Raw genomic sequence first — 19,675 nt, forward strand, 5'->3', positions numbered from 1 at the left:
CGCCAGAGTGATGCAGGCTGCAACTTTAGGCTGATCCTGGAAAAGGCGGGGACGAATGTTGATATTCAGGCCACCAAAAGAGCTTAAGGCAGGACGGAAGAAAATCTCTGAATTGTTGATTCGACTTTCCCTCAATGATTGCCATCTGAGAGCGCTTTTGCCAAGAGTGTTTTGTTAGGGATGTGTATACACTTGCCTTTGACACCTCGCTGTTGGTAAATAATCTGTTTTTATGGGTCTGTGTCTAAACGCCTAATCCAGCCATTTATAGATTTTGAAAGAAACTCTTACAAGCCATTTAGTGGAACGCTCTCCAGGCTCAAATAAAAGGTTGCTTAACTAGCAATTTCGATGTAGAAGTATAGTAGCAAAGATGTGGAAACCAAAAGCCAAACTAAACTACACAGCGTGACTTTGGTTCACTTGTTTCTTAACCAGGAGTGAAGTCAGACACTTGCCCAAGGGGTGTTTTCTGCGCATGCGTCAGGATTGGGGCTGCGCTAAGGCAGGTGCTTGCCCAGATCTACTAACCTCAGCGGGGACTGGGGTTAGAGCCGTCGTTCAGCACGAAGAAGTGGAAGAACAGCATCCTTGGGGGCAAAGTTTCGACAAAAGCAACCTCAACAATTCCCAGTAAGCTGTTGCAAACATATTTGAATCCATGGCGACATCCCTGAAAAAATATTCATCGAAGTGAAGATTTCTGTATGTCGAGGGCAAGAACTGTGTCGTTGTCCAGCGCCTAATGCATCGGGAGCACTCGGTAACTGGCAGCTGTTGTTATTATACATACATTGCTTATGTTGCAAACTCAACTACTTTTCACAGTTGCAGGACAAAATGAATAACCATCTGCACTGCTCATTTTCTAAACTATGATCTAATGAAGACAAAGGCCACATAGAAAACTTCGAATAACCAGCACCAGGTAATAACTCCTCCATAAATGTTTGGTCAAGTTGAACGGAATTTTCTAGAAGTCAAAACCTTTAACAGCCTCAACCTCTTGGAACATAATCTCAAACCTGAAATTAAAAAAAAAAGTCTCTCAAAACAAGGACAGAAATCATAAAATCCCTTTATTCAAGCCAGACTTTTGTGTCTCAGCTCACCTTTCTGGTTTGCCGGGCATTCTGACCTCAGTCGTACAGTCCTTACAGTGGATTATCTTAGTCCTGGACACAGTGGATGGGAAACAAAAGCGTAAATGATGCGAGGGGACTCTGGCAACGGACAGAACCGCAGCTGATGATTTAATGGACAAAATTTAAAAGCACATCCCGCCAGACAGAGCAGCACCTATTAGCCTGTTTCCTTGGAAACATTAAATAATACATCTCAATTTTTTTAATAAGCAGGGAATTGTATAGTCTTTTAGAAAGCCCTTCCTCCAAAACAATGAATGCCCTGAAGGCAACAACTTGCAGTTATTTGGAGAGAGCCATTTAGGTGTAATTATTCATCATTATTATTCTTATTAGTAACAATCCTGTGTTGAATTTTAAACTCCTCCCCTTCCACATTCTTCTTAATGGCTCTCTCCTTTCCTTTCCCAGCATCCTACTCCACTAGCTTCCAAACTAGATGACTGACTCATCCCAGTGTGCCCAGAAAGTTTCCAGTTTTAGCACTGTGATGCCTGCATCCAGGGAAGCCCCTCTGTCCGCCACCCCCATCCCCCGCCCTGGGAAACCAGGACAATTGGTCACCCTATTCAAGAAGCAGGTACTGTGGTAGAATTATTGACTCATGGCTTACAGGTGTTACCTTGTAATTATGTAATTTTTAAAGTTATTATAATAATCCTCATATAGTGGCTCAAATCATCAGGTCACTAGAGTCCTTGAGCTGAATTATTTTGGAAAAAGAAAAAGTCTTTTTTTTTTTTTTTTAAATAAGCTGATCATGGAGCTGGTTCTTAAAGTACATGGAGCTAGCCTTCATTTATTTACGTATGTATTTATTTAAATTTGGGAAGCAAATCTGACTGACTTAATCTGCTTTGCCAGCTCTAAAATGGAAATTTCTAGAGGGAACTTTGTTTTCTTCTTTGCAAGTAGGATCTGGGGAGCTGCTGCTTCAGCAGGCCAGGATTTGGAGGTTTCGTTTGTCACTGAAAAGAAGACCTAAGCAGAAAGAAAGACTCTGAAATCCCACCTCTGCCTTTTCTTTTGGTATATATATTTAACTAAAAAAATTTTTTTTTTTTTTTTAAGTAGAGGTGAGGCACACATAGCATTCAGCTCGCTGCCTGGAGTTACCATTATATATCTTGCTTAGTGAGGCCAGTCACCAAGAGGATCTTGTTACACCTTTGGCTCCCTGAGTGGGAAGAAAGCACAGTGTCTATAATGTGGTAGGGTGCCCGTAGCTTGGTTAGTACCAGAGTTTTGTGGTTTCGCCTGGAGACAGGACCGAGCAATTCCTAGTTAATGGAAACTAATCTGAAGTTTGAAATTTACCCAGATCCCACAACCAATGTTTAAATTTGTTGTTCCTCTACCCTTTGTGAATTGTTCTATCTCTCCAAGAACTGGATGAGAAATGGAGGAGCAGGTTATGAAGGAGGTGGAAATCCTGGGCTCATGTGTCCCTTGTGGAGAAAAGGAATGCATTTTCATCACCTAGGAACATAGAAACTAAGAAGCAGAAAGGCCTTGGGTTAAATGGTGAAACTTGTGCCAAGAATGCCTCCAAATGGAAAAGCATAGAGTAGTGATAAAACAAAAACCAAAAAAAAAAAAAAAAAGCGCACAGCCCAGTGCTCAATGGCCTCAGTTTACATCTCAGCTCTAATACCTACTTGCTGTGTGTGCTTGAACAAGGCACTCAACCTCCCTGGGCCTGGTTCCTTGTTTCTTAAATGAGGATAATACCACTGCCTACTCCATAGAGTTGCTGTAAGGATTAAATTATTTCATACTTACGAAGAATCTAGAACCATGCTTGAAACACGGTAAGTGCCCTGTGAGTATTTGTTAAAGAAAAAATATTAAGGAGCAACCCGTATTTCAGACTGCAGATTTCCTCAGTATTTCCAATCATGAAGAAACAGTTAAGTTATTCCAAATCTGCTGGAAGAAGTGGCATTTTCTCTGAGACTGCCTATCCCTGGTAACTTTGTGTCCTGAAACAGTATATAGGTTAGTGGATTAAACTGAGTTGGGAGGCGGTTAAAACCTGAATTCAAATACCATCTCAGCAATTCATTAGCTTTAAATCCAGCCTCAGTTTCCTCTATAACCAAGGTTGGTAAATTACAGGCCATGGGCCACATCTGGCCCACCAGTCACTAGTCAAGTTTTATTGAAACACATCCACATCATTTATTTTCATATTATCTGTGATCGCTTTTGCACTACAAGAGCCGAGTTGCATTGTTGACACAGATTCTCTGTTCTGCAAGGCCCAAAATATTTACCGTCTGGCCCTCTACAGAACAATTTTACCAACTCCTGATTTACAATACAGGAATAATAGTATCCTAATCGGCCGGGGTTGGGGGTGGGGGGGGCGGACAGTGAGATAACATAGAAGGCAGAACCCTACACATGGTTCAGGCTCCATAAAGGGTAACTATCATCATTAAACAGAGAGTCAAAAGCTAAAGCTTATGAATTTGTCAGTTTTATCTGCTCCTTTGTTTTCCATCCTCTCTCTACCTACGACATTCTGTCCAAAAACAAAATACGAGCTTGACTTCCTCTAACTTGGATTAAGTTCATCTGCCACTCCACCACACCTCCCTGTTTGGGCAATTTCTATGGCTCTATTCTTCCCAAAGGTCAGGATTTATGTCCTATTGTTTGGAAACATTTGCTTCCGATCTCAGCAATTCTACAGCAATCACACAGGAAGCCCACAGACTCTTGCAAGAATTTGTCCTCGATTTTTAATTTTTTATTTAGAAATAATAAAATAAGACATAATATATAAAAATATGTACAATCCATGGTTTGTGCAGTACAATAGGAAGACTTTTAGATACAAAAAGACGGCAAATGGGAAAATAATAGTGATCACGATTGTCAAAGGCCGGGATTGTTCAACTCGCCAGAGCCCAGAGCTGAAACCCAACAGAACTAGAAAAAGAGATTCTAGTCAGGAGTTGGGAGGTGCCTATAGAACACTTTTATTTTTCACCTTAACATTTATTAGACCCAGAGTGAAAAAGAACTCACTCTGCTTCTCAGAACAAGCTTCTTGCCCTTACTGAGCGGCTTATTATAAAACATGAACTGACATTTGTTATTTGCGAGGGTAACATGATTTGGGGGGACGGAGTGCATCAAACAGACATCAAGGTTTGGGATGGAAGTTTATAGGGAAGAAAGGAAATGAGGAGAAAAAAAATAACGCATTAATAGGTGTGTGTGTGTGTTTTTTTTAAGGTAAAACAGACTTTCTCCGGGAATTTGGAAATGGCTACAGTGCTATAGCGACATCCTTACAATGTCTGATTCAAGTATACTTCTTAGAGGGATAGAAAACTATTCTATTCTCAATAGTCAAAATAGAATTCACTTTGTCTATCTTTTATTTAAAAAATAGGATAGCCAGGAATCTATGCCTCCTCCCAAAAATATAATGCCCATCCAGACACGAGCAAAAATTCTTTAAAAGGGAGCAATTCCTAAGTAAATTCAACGGGGGTTTGCTTGCAATAGAGAAGCAACACCTAGCTGGGAACAGACCCCAGATATTCACGGCAAATCTCCTCTGTCTTCATTCTAATGACATATGTGCACTAATTACGGAAAGGAGACCCAGTCAATAAGGACAAATGTTTTGAAGGTAAAATGCAACAAGACATGTTGTGCATTACCTGTGTCTTGGCTCTTGACAAAAAAAAAAAAAAAAAAAAATTGCCATTTAAAGCTTGTAATTGTTAAAAATACTAATAACTACAAAAAGCTTTCAAATGAACAGTCCATGCTGAAATAAATAACAGAACATAGCAACACGAACCTTATAAGGCTGGTAAATATTTGCTAAAACCATGCTAACCGGTAGCATATAGGTACTCGCTCTCAGAAATTACGGAAATTATACTTTCTATGGCAATTTTTTTCCCTTTACAGACTTCTATTTACATTTGGCTTTAAATATGAAAATATCTGATAAACTTTATAAAATGTACACTTTAAAAACATAGCTTCTGCAAAATTTTCTTGGAAAAGAAAAAAAAAAACAAACCAAAAACAAAAACAAACCTGTGCACCAGAAATGTTAGATTTTTTTTTCCTTTTTTTCAGAAAGAAGTTGAAAGATTTCCCTCCCTCATCCTTGCCCCCAGACCCACCCCCTTTCAAATATCTCAAGTGTTTTTAAGTGGCAGCACTGTGTGTTTGGGAGGAACCTTCTCAGTGGTCACCCCCATTCTCCATCGCATCTTCCTTTCATTTACATATCACCGAATACTCTTTGGTTTGATTATTTTCCTTTGCAACATATCAAAATAGCAGCAGCTGGAGCCCTCAGTATTCACTCACTGTCAACAGCCAAATTGTTCCCTCTTCTGTCAATCGTTTTGTCCCATCAACCCCAATTCCTCCAACTCTCTAAACAACTTTCCAAACCTGCCTTTACATTTGGATTTAAAATAGCATCCACTTGCTTGACATCTCTGTCTTGGTTTCAGTGAAAAGAACACCAGTTTTCAAACCCATCGACTTTGAAGGCTGAGAACAGCAGAATCTGTCATATTATTGCAGGCACGGCTTTCAGAGATGGCTGTTCAAGAACCAGAGACTATCACACACATCAATTTACAAAATACAGGATTCCAGAACAAGCTGTTTTTTAATGGCATACAGGGATATAATACCGTAAGAGAGTTGATTTTGAGACTCCAATTAAAAAGAAAAGTCAGCACCCCCCACCCCCCCCAGAATTCACACATAAGGAACTTTAAGCCAAAAAAAGAGTTCCATTATTGAGTTAGAGCAAGAGGGAAAGAATAAAAGAGTTTCGATCAGCCAGGCAGGAGAGACTTCTCGAAAACAATGTGTCCTTAGTAACCTGCTCTCAGGATCCACAGGCTAGAAGGATCAGCTCAGATCCAACCCCAGGTGTGCATATATAAAGGAGAAGTAAACCTTGGAGTTCATTATCTCCTCTACTTGTGGCCGCCTTACATTTTCTATGGCTCTTGTTGACCCTAAAATACTGCGATATTTTCATTCCTACCCTCTACCACTAAAAAGAAAGTAACTCTCCTCTCCCTCCTGAATACTTGAGTCAGAAGTGGCTGGTCCACATCTCGCTGGCTCCCCCTTTGGCATCTGCAGCTTCCCAGACACGAGGGGACTTGCTCCACACAGACCGATCGGAAGAACCAGCCTAGAGGTCAGCTGTGGCATCTTCTCAAAGGCAAAGTCAAGCTGGAAGTGTCCTGACAGTTGGGGCAACGAATTCAGCCACAAGGGTTTAACCTTATTTATCTTTCATGTTGGATGGCTCAGCCTTGAGGATGCCAACGAACTCCAACCTAGGAATACATTTTGGAATGTGCAAAAAAGGGGAAACCCAGAAAAATCTAAGAGCACTTCGCCATCTCGCACCTTATGCATTAGCCTGGCCAGCCCTACCTCGCAGGAAAGAAAAGATATTTAATATTGTGTATGTGTGAATTTTACTTCCCCTTTCTTCTTTCTCCTATCACACACAAGTCGCATGAAAGAACAAAACTGAAAAAGCACTACACTTACTAGACTCTGTGTGGATGATGTTCTATTTTCTGAGTAAGGTGAAAAAGGAAAGGGCAGTTCAAGGTCTTGCTGAGGTTCAAAGTTACTGTCTCTTGATTTCAAGGCAGCCACGGGGCTTTTTATCCCTTTTTGTATAAGCTCCACTGTGCAAAAATGTGCATTATCTTTGGTATTTATTTTAGGTAGTCTAACTTAAAATTTGAGATAACCCATTAACATCATGGAAGAAAAAAAAAAACAAAACAAACAAACCCAGAGGCTACCATTTGGCTAGTGTTACATAATGCCCTTATGTAACCAAAGAGAGAGAGAGAGAGAGAGAGAGAGAGAGAGAGGAAGAGAGAGAGAGAAAATCAATTCTAGCAAACAAATTACTGGCCTCAAAAAAATCAGGCTCTCGTTTTGGCAGCTCTTGGCAAACACTTGCCACTTTGAAGCACATATCATGAGCTTTCAACAAAGTTCAACACTGACTTTTAAATTACACGAAAGAAAAACTACACAACAACAAAAATACAATTTGTGTTCATGTAGTTAGCAGCTTTTCAAAAATTAAGGCAGAGTCTTGCCTTTGTTATGCCATTAAAAACATTCTTGTTCCCTAAAGAGAAGCATTCTGGATTAGTCAAATACCCAACCAAGGCTTGCCTGCAAGTTCAAGTTTTGTAAAAACACAAAACAATACATAAAGACCCCATAACTTATTCTACAACATGTATGTGCCATTGGGTCACGGGGGTGGGGGGGGGAGGGGTGGGGAGGGGGAGGCATGTTGAGTGCTTTATGTTCATCTCCGAGCTTACAGTCTTTCTCTGAAACCATTGTACTAGCCTCAGTCCCTTGTGGCCACTTGCCTTGACCCACCTCTTCACCAGTACCGTCGTCTGAATAACTGTTTTGGGCCTTTGACCAACAGACTGTAGTTTAAATATTCCAGAGAAGGAAGCAGTCATATCTCCGACTCTCGCCGTAAGGGCCTGGGCTCTAGAGGTACACTTGCCTGGTTGTGAAGGTCTATGTCAGGGGGTGTGTCTGTACTAGTGCTTTCCGGGACTCCGTTTTCACTGTCATCTTCCTCTTTGCTTGTGAGGGCAACTTCGTTTTCATAGCAAAATGAATTAGCATTTGAGAGGATATATTTCTTTTCTGCTAAGTCTCTGGCACTACAAAGGGGAGTGTTGGGCACTTCATAAGTCTTGTGGAACCTTGAGTAGTCCACTTTGTAATAGTGCTTCTCTTCAAAGAGTACAGGCTCATAGCGGTGGCCCCAAAGGATTTCATTGGCCAGATATGAGCTACGGCACTGTGTTGTCATGGCTGTGGCTTCCACCATGCCTTCCAGTATCACAACAATTTCAAAGTCTGCATTGTCAATGTCCTGTTTACTCAAATCATACAAAGGACTATCTTCATCTATTTCATGGACTATAGTGATGGGGGACACCAGAAATATACGATCAATTCCACTGTCAAACCCAACGTTGATATCTATTTGATCCAGGGGGATGTACTCCCCTTCAGAAGTGATTCTGGATTTGAGCAGCTGTGCTCTCACGTGAGCTTCCACCAAATGGCTTTTCCGAAGATTGCCCACCCGCCACATCAAACACAGTTTGCCGTCTCTCATGGCGATCACGGCATTGTGACTGAAGACAAGAGTCTCGTTTCTCTTCTTTGGCTTTGCCATCTTTGCCATGACTGCGCCAATGATAAACGCATCGATGATGCAGCCCACAATGGACTGGAACACCACCATAAACACCGCAATTGGGCATTCGTCCGTGACACACCTGAAGCCATAGCCGATGGTTGTCTGGGTCTCGATGGAGAAGAGGAAGGCAGCTGTGAAGCTGTTGACCTCCGACACACAAGCTTTGCTCTCTTTAGATGCATCCAGGTCCCCATGGAGCAAAGCTATCAACCAAAACACGCAGCCAAAAAACAGCCACGAGAGAACGAAAGCCAGACAGAAGATAACCAGCATCCATCTCCAGCGAATGTCCACACATGTGGTAAAGATATCTGCAAGGTACCGTTGTCCCTTCTCACCCACATTGATGAACTGAACATTACAGTGGCCGTCTTTCTTCACAAAGCGGCTCCTGCACTGTTGTCGAGTGTGGACTTTACTCTTCCCATTCCCAAAGCCATTTGCAACCGCCATGGTGGCCAACTTCATCCCGTCTTCTTCCGAAGAGACAATGCTGTAGCGGTTGGTTCGCACACTGCCCATCGCTTCTGCTGTGGACTCCAGTGCTTCTGCTTTGGAAAACAGTCTGAGTTTTTGCAAAACCCTTTGGAGAAACAGTTTTGAATGTTCAGTGAGGACGCACACACAAAAAAATAAGGAGAGATGGGGGTGTCCGGGAGCCTTGAGGTTCTACCAAGGTCTGTCTACTGACATGCAGCACTACCTTAGTAACTCAGCTGACATCCAGGGTACATGTCCTGAAAAAAACCAAACAGACAGACAAAAGACATTATTCATTAGAAAACAAGTCATTATCGAAGGGTTCTACTCCCTAAGGCAACATGTCCTAGCAGGATACGGTCAGATATAGAGAAATACACTCTGCATTGAATAACGAGTTTTCATTTCTTCGTACCCTGGAAAATATCTGTATTATATAAACAAAGTCAATAAACATAGAAGACTTAGTTGTTTGGAACAGCCTTTCAACCAACATTTCAGGTCCTTTTCTCCCTATTTTTTTTCCAGCAAGCTAGGAGATTCTATTTTACAGATAACCTCTCTTGTTCTCTCTCTTGCCTTCTCTACATGCTAGGGTCCCGAGTTATTAAGCAGGAGAAAGGTTTGCTAAGCCCAAAGTTTGTCGCCAGGTTTTGGGAACTCAAAATGTCTAGAGAACATTTCATATAAATGCAGAACATTAATATTAATTTGAGTTGCAGGCGCATTATGGGAGAATATGGGAGCCCTTGATGACACGGTGGAAAGCAGAAGGCACAGACTATTTTGTTTAAATGATAAAACTGAGTAGACAGCCCTTATGATGATCTGAAATCGGTCCCAATTTCTGGAGACTGTTTGGGCTTGCTGCATCACTTCACACGCTGCAAGCAGCCACTTTGCAGAAATGCCTGATAACATCTCTGTTAGTGCAAGTGATTCTGACTTGAAGGCGTAGGTTTGCTCTGGGGGATAAAGAGCGAGTCTGTTGCCTAGCAATGAGTCCTGAAATTCTCTGGAGATGGGACTGCCATGTGTAATGACAGGCTAGGAAGTAAGCACCTTTGTGCCAAAGGACCAGGTCTTTAGCGAATTGAGATAAGGCAGGAACTCATTTCATGTGGGTCCAATTCTGGGTCTTCCCAAACAGAGACAACTTTGTAGGAGTGGAGCATAATTGTCAGTTTACTTTCACTTCGAGCGCTCTTGTTTGCTATATGTTCCCATGGAGAAGGCACTCACCTTTACCTAATGTGAACAAATAGTAGTTTTTCAGTTTTTTCCTCTTGCCTTATCCTAACCTAGGTAAAAACTATCTATTTAACTTCCCATCTTCACTCCAAAGAAAACTATTTTTTTCCTTGACCAACAAACAAACAGAAGTGTAAGATAAAGTCTAACATGTTTTCTTCGCCAAATAGAAATTAACAAAACTAATATGGCATATAAAACCCAAAAGCGATCCTCCACTTGTCAAACAACCCAATCGATCTCCTGCAATAAAGGGGGACAATGAAAACCAGATGGCAAGGAGCAGAAATTTGCTGAAGCCCTGATCATGAGGACTCCACTTTTTCTTTCCCCCCTCCAAACCACATTAAGATTAAGTGGTTAACAGAACCAATCTCAGCCAAGCCAACTGCAAAAAAAAAATAAAGCCGTTCATGTATCTTGTTTTGGTACACCCCCCTAAAGAGAGGCAAGGTGTATTGTCTTTGAAAATGCCTCGTTACAGGCTTTTCGCTTCTCCCTCCTTATCCAAGTTATTATGCAAGAATGTGCCCCAACACATTTTTCCTGAGATTAGTCATCTGTGAAAATTGCAATGTGTGTTACATTTTGGCAGCTTTTGATACCTAAATGATGCCCGATTTGAAAGTGCCTTTGAATTACTTTATAAAAAGAAGTTACTGTGCCTTCCCAGTCTTCCACCTGCTTCAATGTTTTGTCTGCTTCCCTACGAAGTTTGTACTTGGACAAAAGGAACAAGCCTCCTGTTCCTCAGGGTTCTAGGTCCTGGACATGGAAAGAATTGTTTTAACAGTGATGTCAGATTACTGGGCTCATGTGAAATTGCCAAGGATTTCTACACAAACCCAGATAGGGATAATAATATAGCGGCAGATACAGGTGTACTTTCCAAAAAAGGGGGATGGGGAGAAAGCTCACTTAAATAGTGCTTGTATCCTTGAGCTCTGAATGACTTCAGAATCTTATATTATAAGTTGACAGCAAGAAATTCCCTTTTCATGATTCAAAACAAGCCTTCCATCTGAGTTACCATTAGGGACCACGAGTAGACAGTTTCAAATTTCTTCTGACTTATTTCTTCACTCTTTCCAGATTAAAGCATAACAACCATATGAAATCTAAAGACTGAATTACGATCTTCCAAAAATCCTGACCCCGGGACATTAGTTCGAATTCCACAAAACACAATACCAGCTTCCTACGGATAGCTTTCTGCATTTAGAACTTGAAAACAGCCTGCATTGAGCGACTATTATTGTCTTATTTCCACTGTTAATGACAGAATTTGTTCCACATGCAGAGCATCATTTAGAAATTTTACCCTTCTGCCTGCAAAGGAGAAAAAAGATGGTTTGTTTTGTTTTGTTTTGTTTTTTGTTTTTTGGCAAAATGGAAGATTTTGTCACTTCGAATAGATATGCTCCAAAACAGATTTCTGGGTGTATATGTGTCTACACACATTATGTATATTCAGAGTTTTGGGAAACTGATCACAGAGCAAAACTCTAAACCTGCCACAGTTTGCTAGGGTGATTGTCTTAATATTTCATTGTGATGAATGTCCTTTTTACTGACCTACTCACATGCCCAACTGACTTTACGCAAGCAGAAAACTTCCTTGCCTGCTTTTCTCTCACTGAAAATCACCGATTCATGAGTGTCTAGAAAAAAAACTTTCATTAGGAACAGGGCTTTCGTGCAACTTTATTGTAGACATACGTTCAAAATTATTGTGTGAGAAACATTCAATCAAGAGTAGAGGAGATCACTAAGTGATGTGACTCCTTGAGGGGTAAGACTCAGGAGAATCCATAGCTGATTTGATGTGTAAATTCCCCTCTGAGCCAAAATATTTCAGGCCCTGATGTAAATTTAATAGATACAAATAATCATTTTACCCAGGCTATAACCAATGAGGTAGAAAGTATTTCTGGGAAATTGAAAGGCTACATGTGGTGGTGTTCATGTTAAGACTATTTATAGGCTGAGCCAAAATTAAGCATAAGCAATGGAAAAAAATAGTTCAGCCGTTTCAATCTTAGGTAGATGTTAAAGAGAGAGAGCACTACAGATAAATTCAAGGTCAAGGAGATAACACTGTATAAATGAGTGAATCTGAATCGTTTTTACCATATGGGAAATACTTCCAAGATGGGTTATAAAAAACAGGAAAAATATAATTATGAAGAATAAATGTGTCCCATAATAAGGTCCCGGTGAACAGTGGACAAGAAAGTTTCTAACTAAGGACAGGAAATAAGGATAGGTAAAGAAAGTGTGCTGGGCTGAAAGAAAGGTCTGCTAATGAGTGTTTAGAGCAGTTATTCCCCAGCTGACGCCATATAGACCAGCCTGAGTGTGCTCAGGGCACATGTTGCTATGTGAGCACAACTGCTGGCAAAGCAGCCTCTTGGAAGCTCAGTAAACAGAAGGGAGGGGGAGGGGAAGTAGGGGAAGGGCAGAGGGATATGCATTTATCTATGTGAGCACTCTACCCTTTATGCTCGGCAATGCACGTAGCATCATTCAGCATTTGCAAATGCTGAGAAATATACACATTTGGTGAGATAAAACCTGCAACAGTCTGTCAGTTCAGGTAAAAATGTGGCCCATCTTTCATGCTACGGAAAAGTTATTCAAGGACTCTACAGCTAACCAGAGATTCTACAGCTGGAGCATCTAAAGGTAGCAGAAATACTGTGTGTCCTTAAAAAAAAAAAAAAAAAAAAAAAGTCAAATTCACAAGCGTTTAGAGCAAATATTCCTATGGATGCCAATAACATTAAAGAAAGTGCCACCAAAACCTGAGGGGGAGGGGTTAAAGCAAAGTTAAATGACCTTGACCCCAACGTTGACCCCTCTCACCATCCTGGAAGTAATAGCTCTTACTCCTGAGCCTGGAGACTTTTCAGATATTGGCAAATATAAATTAACCACTCAGGGGTGGGGGAGGAGGGGAGCTGAGAAAAAGCTAATAAGTGTACAGGTAATATATAGCAGACACAGGGCAGTGGTTAGTGAGAGGAAATCTGACAGCCTTTTGATTATTAATGTGAAAAGAAAGTAAGTGGTAAAAGTCAATATGCATTCTTTCATACCTAAAACACGTTTTCAATGCCTTGTTTCCTAACAGGTAAATTCTGAGCTTATGAAAATCCCCAGGATTCACAGCGGTATCCTAGTTACCATCCTACTGGTAGGCTTATCCAGACACAGACATTAAACTGCCCTTTTCCTATCTCGATTTTTTTTTTTTTCAACTGTCATGACAAGTCTATGTTATGATGCAATCCTTTTGCAGAATCGAGTCATTTTGACCACTGTGCTTTCCTGAAATCACCCTGTCTTCAACTTAGGTATTAACACTATTATTACTAAGAATAATACGTTGCTTAGGACAGAGTGACATATGATGTGAAAGTTTTGCTGTCTTCGGGCTCAAATCCAACGCGGGCTTGCGCTCTCTTTCCCCAGCAAAGCAACTTTGAGAGACGCTCGCTCTGTTTGGAACTCGACGCTACACTTGAAGCAATGACAAAGGGAAAAAAACAAAAACAAAAACAAAAACAAACCGCCAAGGCTCAAGACTACTGCTGAGTCCCAAGTTTGCCAAGGTTTGAGACCAGTGTTCTAGAAGCACTCCCCACCCCCCGCCTTTTTTTTTTTTTTTTTTTTTTCCCTTAGAGCGAGAATCGAACACAGGCTCCCTGGCCCATGTCTCCAAACTCAGTATCTCGCTACAGCTGGTGCATTGGAAGTTATGAGCACACACAGATGCTGCAGAGAAATCTGTTTCTATTGCTCAACTGTTCCAAGCATGTCTCAGTATTTTTAGCTCTGGGGATGTTCTGGTGCGCACACAAACTCCATAGGCATGATCTGGGACTCCGCAGCGTGGGTAAGCGCTACAGCAGCGTGACAGCTGGGCACCTCTGGAGCAGCGGGGCAGGGTAGGGTCGGCGACGGCGGCCCGAGTCCACTCCCCCGGACACACAGGCAGCGGGAGACAAGGAGGGAAGAAAACACACAGCAGCCCTTACCTGTTGCTGGCGCAGGAGCATGGGGACATGGAGTGGAAGTGGGGGGTACAGAGGCATGTAAGATCCAGTAGTTTGTAAAAGCGAGTGAGCCAAAGCAAACCAGAATCCCCAAGACCCAGCTTGCCGGCGCCGAGTGAGACTGTGCGCTGGCCAGGGCTCTAGTGCGCTCTGCAATAGCCTGGGCTCTTTTGAGATACCGGCCCGCCTGGCTCCGCCCTCCGGCCTCTGCCGGCCAATCGCGGCGCGCCTGGCCGCACGGCCGGCCCCGGGAATCGCGGCAGGGAGGGGAGGATGCTACACCCGCGACCCGCGGCGCTGCCAGCGAGGAGAACCTGCCGCCGCTTCCTCCCCCTCCGCCCTCCGAGCCGGGTCGGGGAGTCCGGCCCCGGCCGGGGGAGGAGGAAGTTGCGCCCCAGCTGGGACAGCAGCAGGTGGGCAGCTCCGCGGCCGGGCTTTTGCGGCCGCCTAATTGCAGCCTGGCCTTGGGATGAGCTTCCTTAGCCGTCTCCGAGCCCCACACTTCCCTTTTCCTCTGCTCGGTGGCTGCCGTGCCGTGTGCGTCCTCCTCGAGGGGCCCGCGAGGTGCCAGGGCCGGGCGAACCGTTTGCAGGCGGGGAGGATTGCATTGCGTTGCAGCCCAGGCGCACCTCCCTGTCCCCTTGCTCCCACCTACGGCCCCACGCCCCCCGAATTCCCCGGCGGAGGAGCCGCGAATGCAATGGGGGAAAGGGACCGGGACGGCGCGCAGAACCCGGCTGGATTTTAGACGCGCACAACTTTTGCAACTGCAGAGCCGCTTGGCTCTTTCTGCTCCCGGCTGTTCGTGAATTACTTACAAAGCGCCTAGACTTCTCTGCAGGGTGAACGACTCGTTCCCTCTCGCATTGTCCGCCCTCAGTCTCTTTCTCCACCGCCGCCCGGCACGCTCTACTGATCTAAAATCAGAGCAATTAGAGTAATGAATTCTCTGGAACAGCAACTCCTACAGACACTCAGCTCTGCCCTCGCATCAGCGCCTCCCAGCCCTCATTCCCAGCAACCAGGCAAGAGCATGTAGACCCTTTAAAAACCTATGTCAACTTCAGTGTTAACCGCGTCTGGATCCTGCGGCTTTACAGCTTAGTCCGTGTGTACGTGTGTCTGGCTGTCGGTGTGTGTGTGTCTCTGTGTGTGTGTCAATTGAGTAAGTGCATGTAACTCTGATTACTTGGGCGTCCTAACGAAGCTTTGCTCTTAAAGGACACAGTATATTTAGGAGTCTTCCTTACACGGAGTTTGAAATTCCTGTGTGTGTGTGTAATGTTTATTTCCTCAAGCGACCAAATGCGTCCTTCGTGCAGTTGGTTGAAACCTCTAAAAGGCCTCCTAGAGTCGCCAAACTACTTGCACAGTCTAGCTCGTCGTATTCAGGGCGGCACGGACTGGTGGATTTGTGTGCGTAGGGGAGGTGAAACTTGACAATTCAAGGAAAGGGTCTGCGCCGGTACCCACCTCCTAGCCTCATTCCCTCACTTGGCCCCTAGGAGGTGCTGGTGAAATATGCTAGGTTTTGCAGATGCGTACTTAACCCTGCTTTAGCAAGGGTGCCGCCTGTCCTGGCGCTGAGCGAGAGACTGAAATTAAGAGTGTGAAATAAGTTGTGCGTGCGGCGTATCTGCCTGCGCTGAGAGCCAAACGTCTTGCCGTTCCGTCCCACTTGCTGAGATTGTACAGTACTCCAAACCCTGTGACCGTCTTGCCTTGTATGCGGGAGTAATACTTCACCCGGGGTGGGGGTGGGGTGGGTGGCGGTAGGGGTGTGTGTGTCCACTTTAATATTTATTAAGTAATGTATTACTTTGGAACAGCTTGCATTAACTCTGCCAAATAGATGGATGTGTAGAAACCCAGGCTGCAGCCCAAAGCTAAAAACGTGGAGATAGACAAGCTAACTCTGTGTAGCCAGAGGAAGGACAATGACTGACATCTCACCCCACCACAATAAGCTGCTTCTGAAATATGTTTCTTCATGGATTTCTTCTAAGAAACAGTTGGGAGAGGTCCAATCAACCCCTTAAAACAATTAAGACTAAAGGGAAAGAGGAAATTAATCATTTATGTGTATGTCCTTTATTATGATTCAGTCTGTGCATCTGTAGATAGCTAAGAATTTTCCAGCCCATGTGAATTCGGAGAGGCAGCATTTTTATTTCTAGGTAATGAGCTCTTTTTGAAAGTCAGTCACCCAGAAAGGGGTGCCATTTTCCTGGCATGTGGATTGAAATTGTTTTATTTTAATACTCTAACTGAATAAACTGAATATAATCATAGGCCAAGATAGTTTCATATAATAGAAGAATCTTTAAAGAAATGAACACGAAGTTATAAGATTATGGTTGTTGTGTAAATTTTGTCATGGAGGGGGAAAATAAATAGACGTACCTTAATCTTTCTCATCAGCATCACTCTTACCCACCATGGGCTGATATGCAGCCAGGCTTATTTCTTGAAGTTAAAGAAAAATTGATTCTTGTAATACGCAGATTCCCAGCCTAAATAGAGGTTTTACCTTAATTATTTAGCTAAATAAGGAAACATGAAGGATTAAATTTTGTAAGTAAATGCCACTTTGTAAATGCATGAGGGCACTAACCCCACTGCTTTGTGTTATAAAGGGAAAAAAAATTAAGTGTGCATTTTAATTAATAAGTGACTTGTCACTATGCCCCTATTAGGAAAATTCTAGTGTTCCAAAGCTTTCAGGACTTTTTGGAGTGATGCATGGTACAGATTTCTCTAGTCAGAGTGTATCTTTTTTTGGCTGAATCAGTCCTTATTTAGCAAAAATCCCCATTAGTTTTGGACACCAATGCAGTTGGGTGTTGGGATCCATCTGTGGATTAAATTTTTCCAAGGAAATGACAGTTATGCCCTTACTGATTCCCTCCACAGTAACCACCTATAATATTAGAGCCAAATATTAGTCACAATCCAGATCTGCAGTTAGATTATGAAGGGTTGTGTGACGCAGAAGGGATTGTTCCGCTAGGAACACAGATCTTTCCTTTGCACTTATATAAATATCTCTAGCAATTAGATATATTTTCAGACTTCTGTTAACCAGGTATTCAGTCCAATTTTACAATGATGAGAAGTGAAAAACTCCTTTCATTTGCATCCACTGTGTGTCGAGAACCCCTTAGTAATCTTCAAAGTAATAATTGATAGCAAGAAATAATAAATAAATGTCAGGTGAACTTAAAGCGTAGACCAGATGAGTTTGCAATCTCCTGCAATGAGGACAAGCCATTGGCAATGGTATTTTTTTAACGTTTATTTATTTATTTTGAGAGAGAGAGAGAGAGTGCTGTATGAGAGCTGGAGAGGGGCAGAGAGAGAATCCCAAGCAGGCTCTGTGCTGTCAGCTTAGGACGAAACATGGGGCTCGAACTCACGAACTTGACTGGAGCCAAGATCAAGAGTTAGATGATGGGGCACCTGGGTAGCTCAGTTGGTTAAGCATCTGACTTCGGCTCAGGTCATGATCTCACAGTTCATGAGTTCAAGCCCTGTGTCGGGCTCTGTGCTGACAGCTCAGAGCTTGGAACCTGCTTCCGATTCTGTGTCTCCCTGTCTCTCTGTCCCTCCCCTGCTTGCTCTCTGTCTCTCAAAAATAAACGTTAATTTTTTTTTTAAAGTGTCAGATGCTTAACTGACTGAGCCACCCAGGTGCTCCCAGAAATTGTGTTTTAAGGCACCAAATGTAATCTTATCTATGGGAAAACAGCTTTGGCAATTTCGATTACATATTGGTAAGAGTTAATGTTCATATTAAGTTCACTAAATGTATTTGTTGAGTATATACTTTGTATTTTAGCTATATGCAGAGTGGTAGGGGAGACTTAAGAGCCCTGGGAGGGACAGTTTCTTCCCTCTGGGAATTCACAATGAGAGTCTCTCATTAGAAGACAAACCATGCACAAGCAAAATCAAATGGCCCAATGACAGGATAAGGCAGCCTATGGTTGAAGTGGTAAAATAGATCATGCAAGAAAAAAAAATTCTGAAGAGTTTCTGTGGAATCAATTGGAATTTATGGGGAAGTTCAGGATCGAAGACTTAGTATGTATGATATACTACCATGGAGAGTTGTGTTAAGGATGCTAAGAGCCTACTAGACGATAGGATTGTCTTTTCATTCAGTTTATGTCCTAAAACGACTGGTTGGCTCCCAGATCTGTCCATAGACATGCAATCCTATGTATAAATTATAAGCTGCTTCTAAGAATGCTACATGTCTCTGCCTACACAGACACTGTTTCTTCTAAAGCAGTGGGATTTATTCCACAAGCCTTATTTGCCATTTGTTACCACTGTAACGCACGGTGAGGATGCCTTTTTTTCCTGGCATCCCTGGGAATGCAGTGTATCGCATAATGGCTTTTCTAATTAATTGAAATTTGTTTGTGGTGGGAACTATTTTCTCTGATATACTGTAAGCCTTTGACTGCTCCTGTCCCACTATAAACATTTCTAGTGTAGCATATTTTGTTCCTCTCCTGCTATTCCAAATAGTTGTCCCTATATTTTTCCACCTAAGAGCTTTTCAAAATCCACTCTCATGTCTTTTTTGTCTTTATATCCTCATTGCTTTGCACGTGGCCAAGGAAATAAGTCAGTTTCAATAAATGTCAGTTGATAGATGGAATGCAGTATTTTTGAGTATACTACGACTTTTGAATAATGATTCAGTATCATTATAATAAACATAAGCAATTTCATTTTTACCTGCAACAGAGGGGGACAATCGGGGTACAGTAAGAGCAATGTCATCTACATTAAATGACTCTAGACTAAGCTTATTTAAGTCTTCTGCTTGTTTTTTTCTTTCCCCTCTTTTCCACCAAGGACAGCCTTCACTTCTCATTTTTTCTTCTGTCAAATACATCAGGCTGCCATCATGCTCTATCTAATTTGTTGATTCTAATGTGCACGGTACTGAGAACTTATATAACCAGGGTTGCTTAGAAATATATGCAAAGTGAAAACAAACATATTCTAAAAGGCTTAAAGTAGATATATATTTTTGAAATAGTATGAGCAGATCCCAAACTTGGAGTTACCTTGTTTTGGTCAGTTTCCTTTTTGGGTAAAAAAGCTTCAGGATATGGATTTATGACATCTATTTTAGCCTCTCAGAGTGTTTAAATGCTTTAGTCCCGTATTTACTGTGTAATGAAGAGTCGAGGAAGACCTCCGGGTAAGGGAGGTACCTTTGTGTCTGCAAATATGCACATGTTTATACATATAGGTACAATAAAACCATACAGTCATTTATTGAGAAATCATTTGAGTGCTTACTGTTTCCATTAATATGATCTTTATTTTCCACCAAATATTTTTAAACCAGCAGTACTAAGTGGGAATTTTTTTTTTTTTAATTCACACTTCCAGTGCAGCTGAATTATTATTTAGTAAATTACTCTCTTCTGTCATGCTCTGGA

General features: G+C 42.3%; 1 protein-coding gene and 1 long non-coding RNA gene across 5 annotated transcripts in view; one reads left to right on the forward strand and one right to left on the reverse strand.

Moving 5' to 3' along the window:
- Nucleotides 1-3,878: 3,878 nt before the first annotated feature.
- KCNJ2 (potassium inwardly rectifying channel subfamily J member 2) lies at nucleotides 3,879-16,004 on the reverse strand. 4 transcript variants are annotated; one of them, XM_019466396.2, is made up of 3 exons: nucleotides 15,263-16,004; nucleotides 15,029-15,127; nucleotides 3,879-9,158 (listed from the first exon to the last, which is right to left on the reverse strand). In XM_019466396.2, exon 3 carries the CDS (start codon nucleotides 8,941-8,943, stop codon nucleotides 7,660-7,662), a length of 1,284 nt encoding a protein of 427 aa, XP_019321941.1. In that variant the 5' UTR covers nucleotides 8,944-9,158; nucleotides 15,029-15,127; nucleotides 15,263-16,004; the 3' UTR covers nucleotides 3,879-7,659. The 4 variants fall into 4 exon arrangements, with proteins under 4 accessions (XP_019321941.1, XP_053749375.1, XP_019321944.1 ...); XM_053893400.1 differs by adding an exon at nucleotides 11,728-11,813 and having other exon boundaries at nucleotides 15,029-16,004; XM_019466399.2 differs by lacking the exons at nucleotides 15,029-15,127; nucleotides 15,263-16,004 and adding exons at nucleotides 11,728-11,813; nucleotides 14,193-14,381.
- Nucleotides 16,005-16,495: 491 nt separating this feature from the next.
- Nucleotides 16,496-19,675, forward strand: part of LOC109277025 (uncharacterized) — a 125,426-nt gene continuing 122,246 nt past the window's right edge. Inside the window, exon 1 of the long non-coding RNA XR_008418909.1 lies at nucleotides 16,496-17,983. This is a non-coding gene — a long non-coding RNA (uncharacterized LOC109277025). The remainder of the gene's footprint in view (nucleotides 17,984-19,675) is intronic.

Source organism: Panthera pardus, unplaced genomic scaffold (assembly GCF_024362965.1).
Source record: "Panthera pardus isolate Hobbes unplaced genomic scaffold, ASM2436296v1 HiC_scaffold_3, whole genome shotgun sequence".
NCBI lineage: Eukaryota > Metazoa > Chordata > Mammalia > Carnivora > Felidae > Panthera > Panthera pardus.

Excerpts from the sequence above, each read along its gene's own strand:
- KCNJ2 (XM_019466396.2), bottom strand. The coding sequence starts at position 8,943 with ATGGGCAGTGTGCGAACCAACCGCTACAGCATTGTCTCTTCGGAAGAA.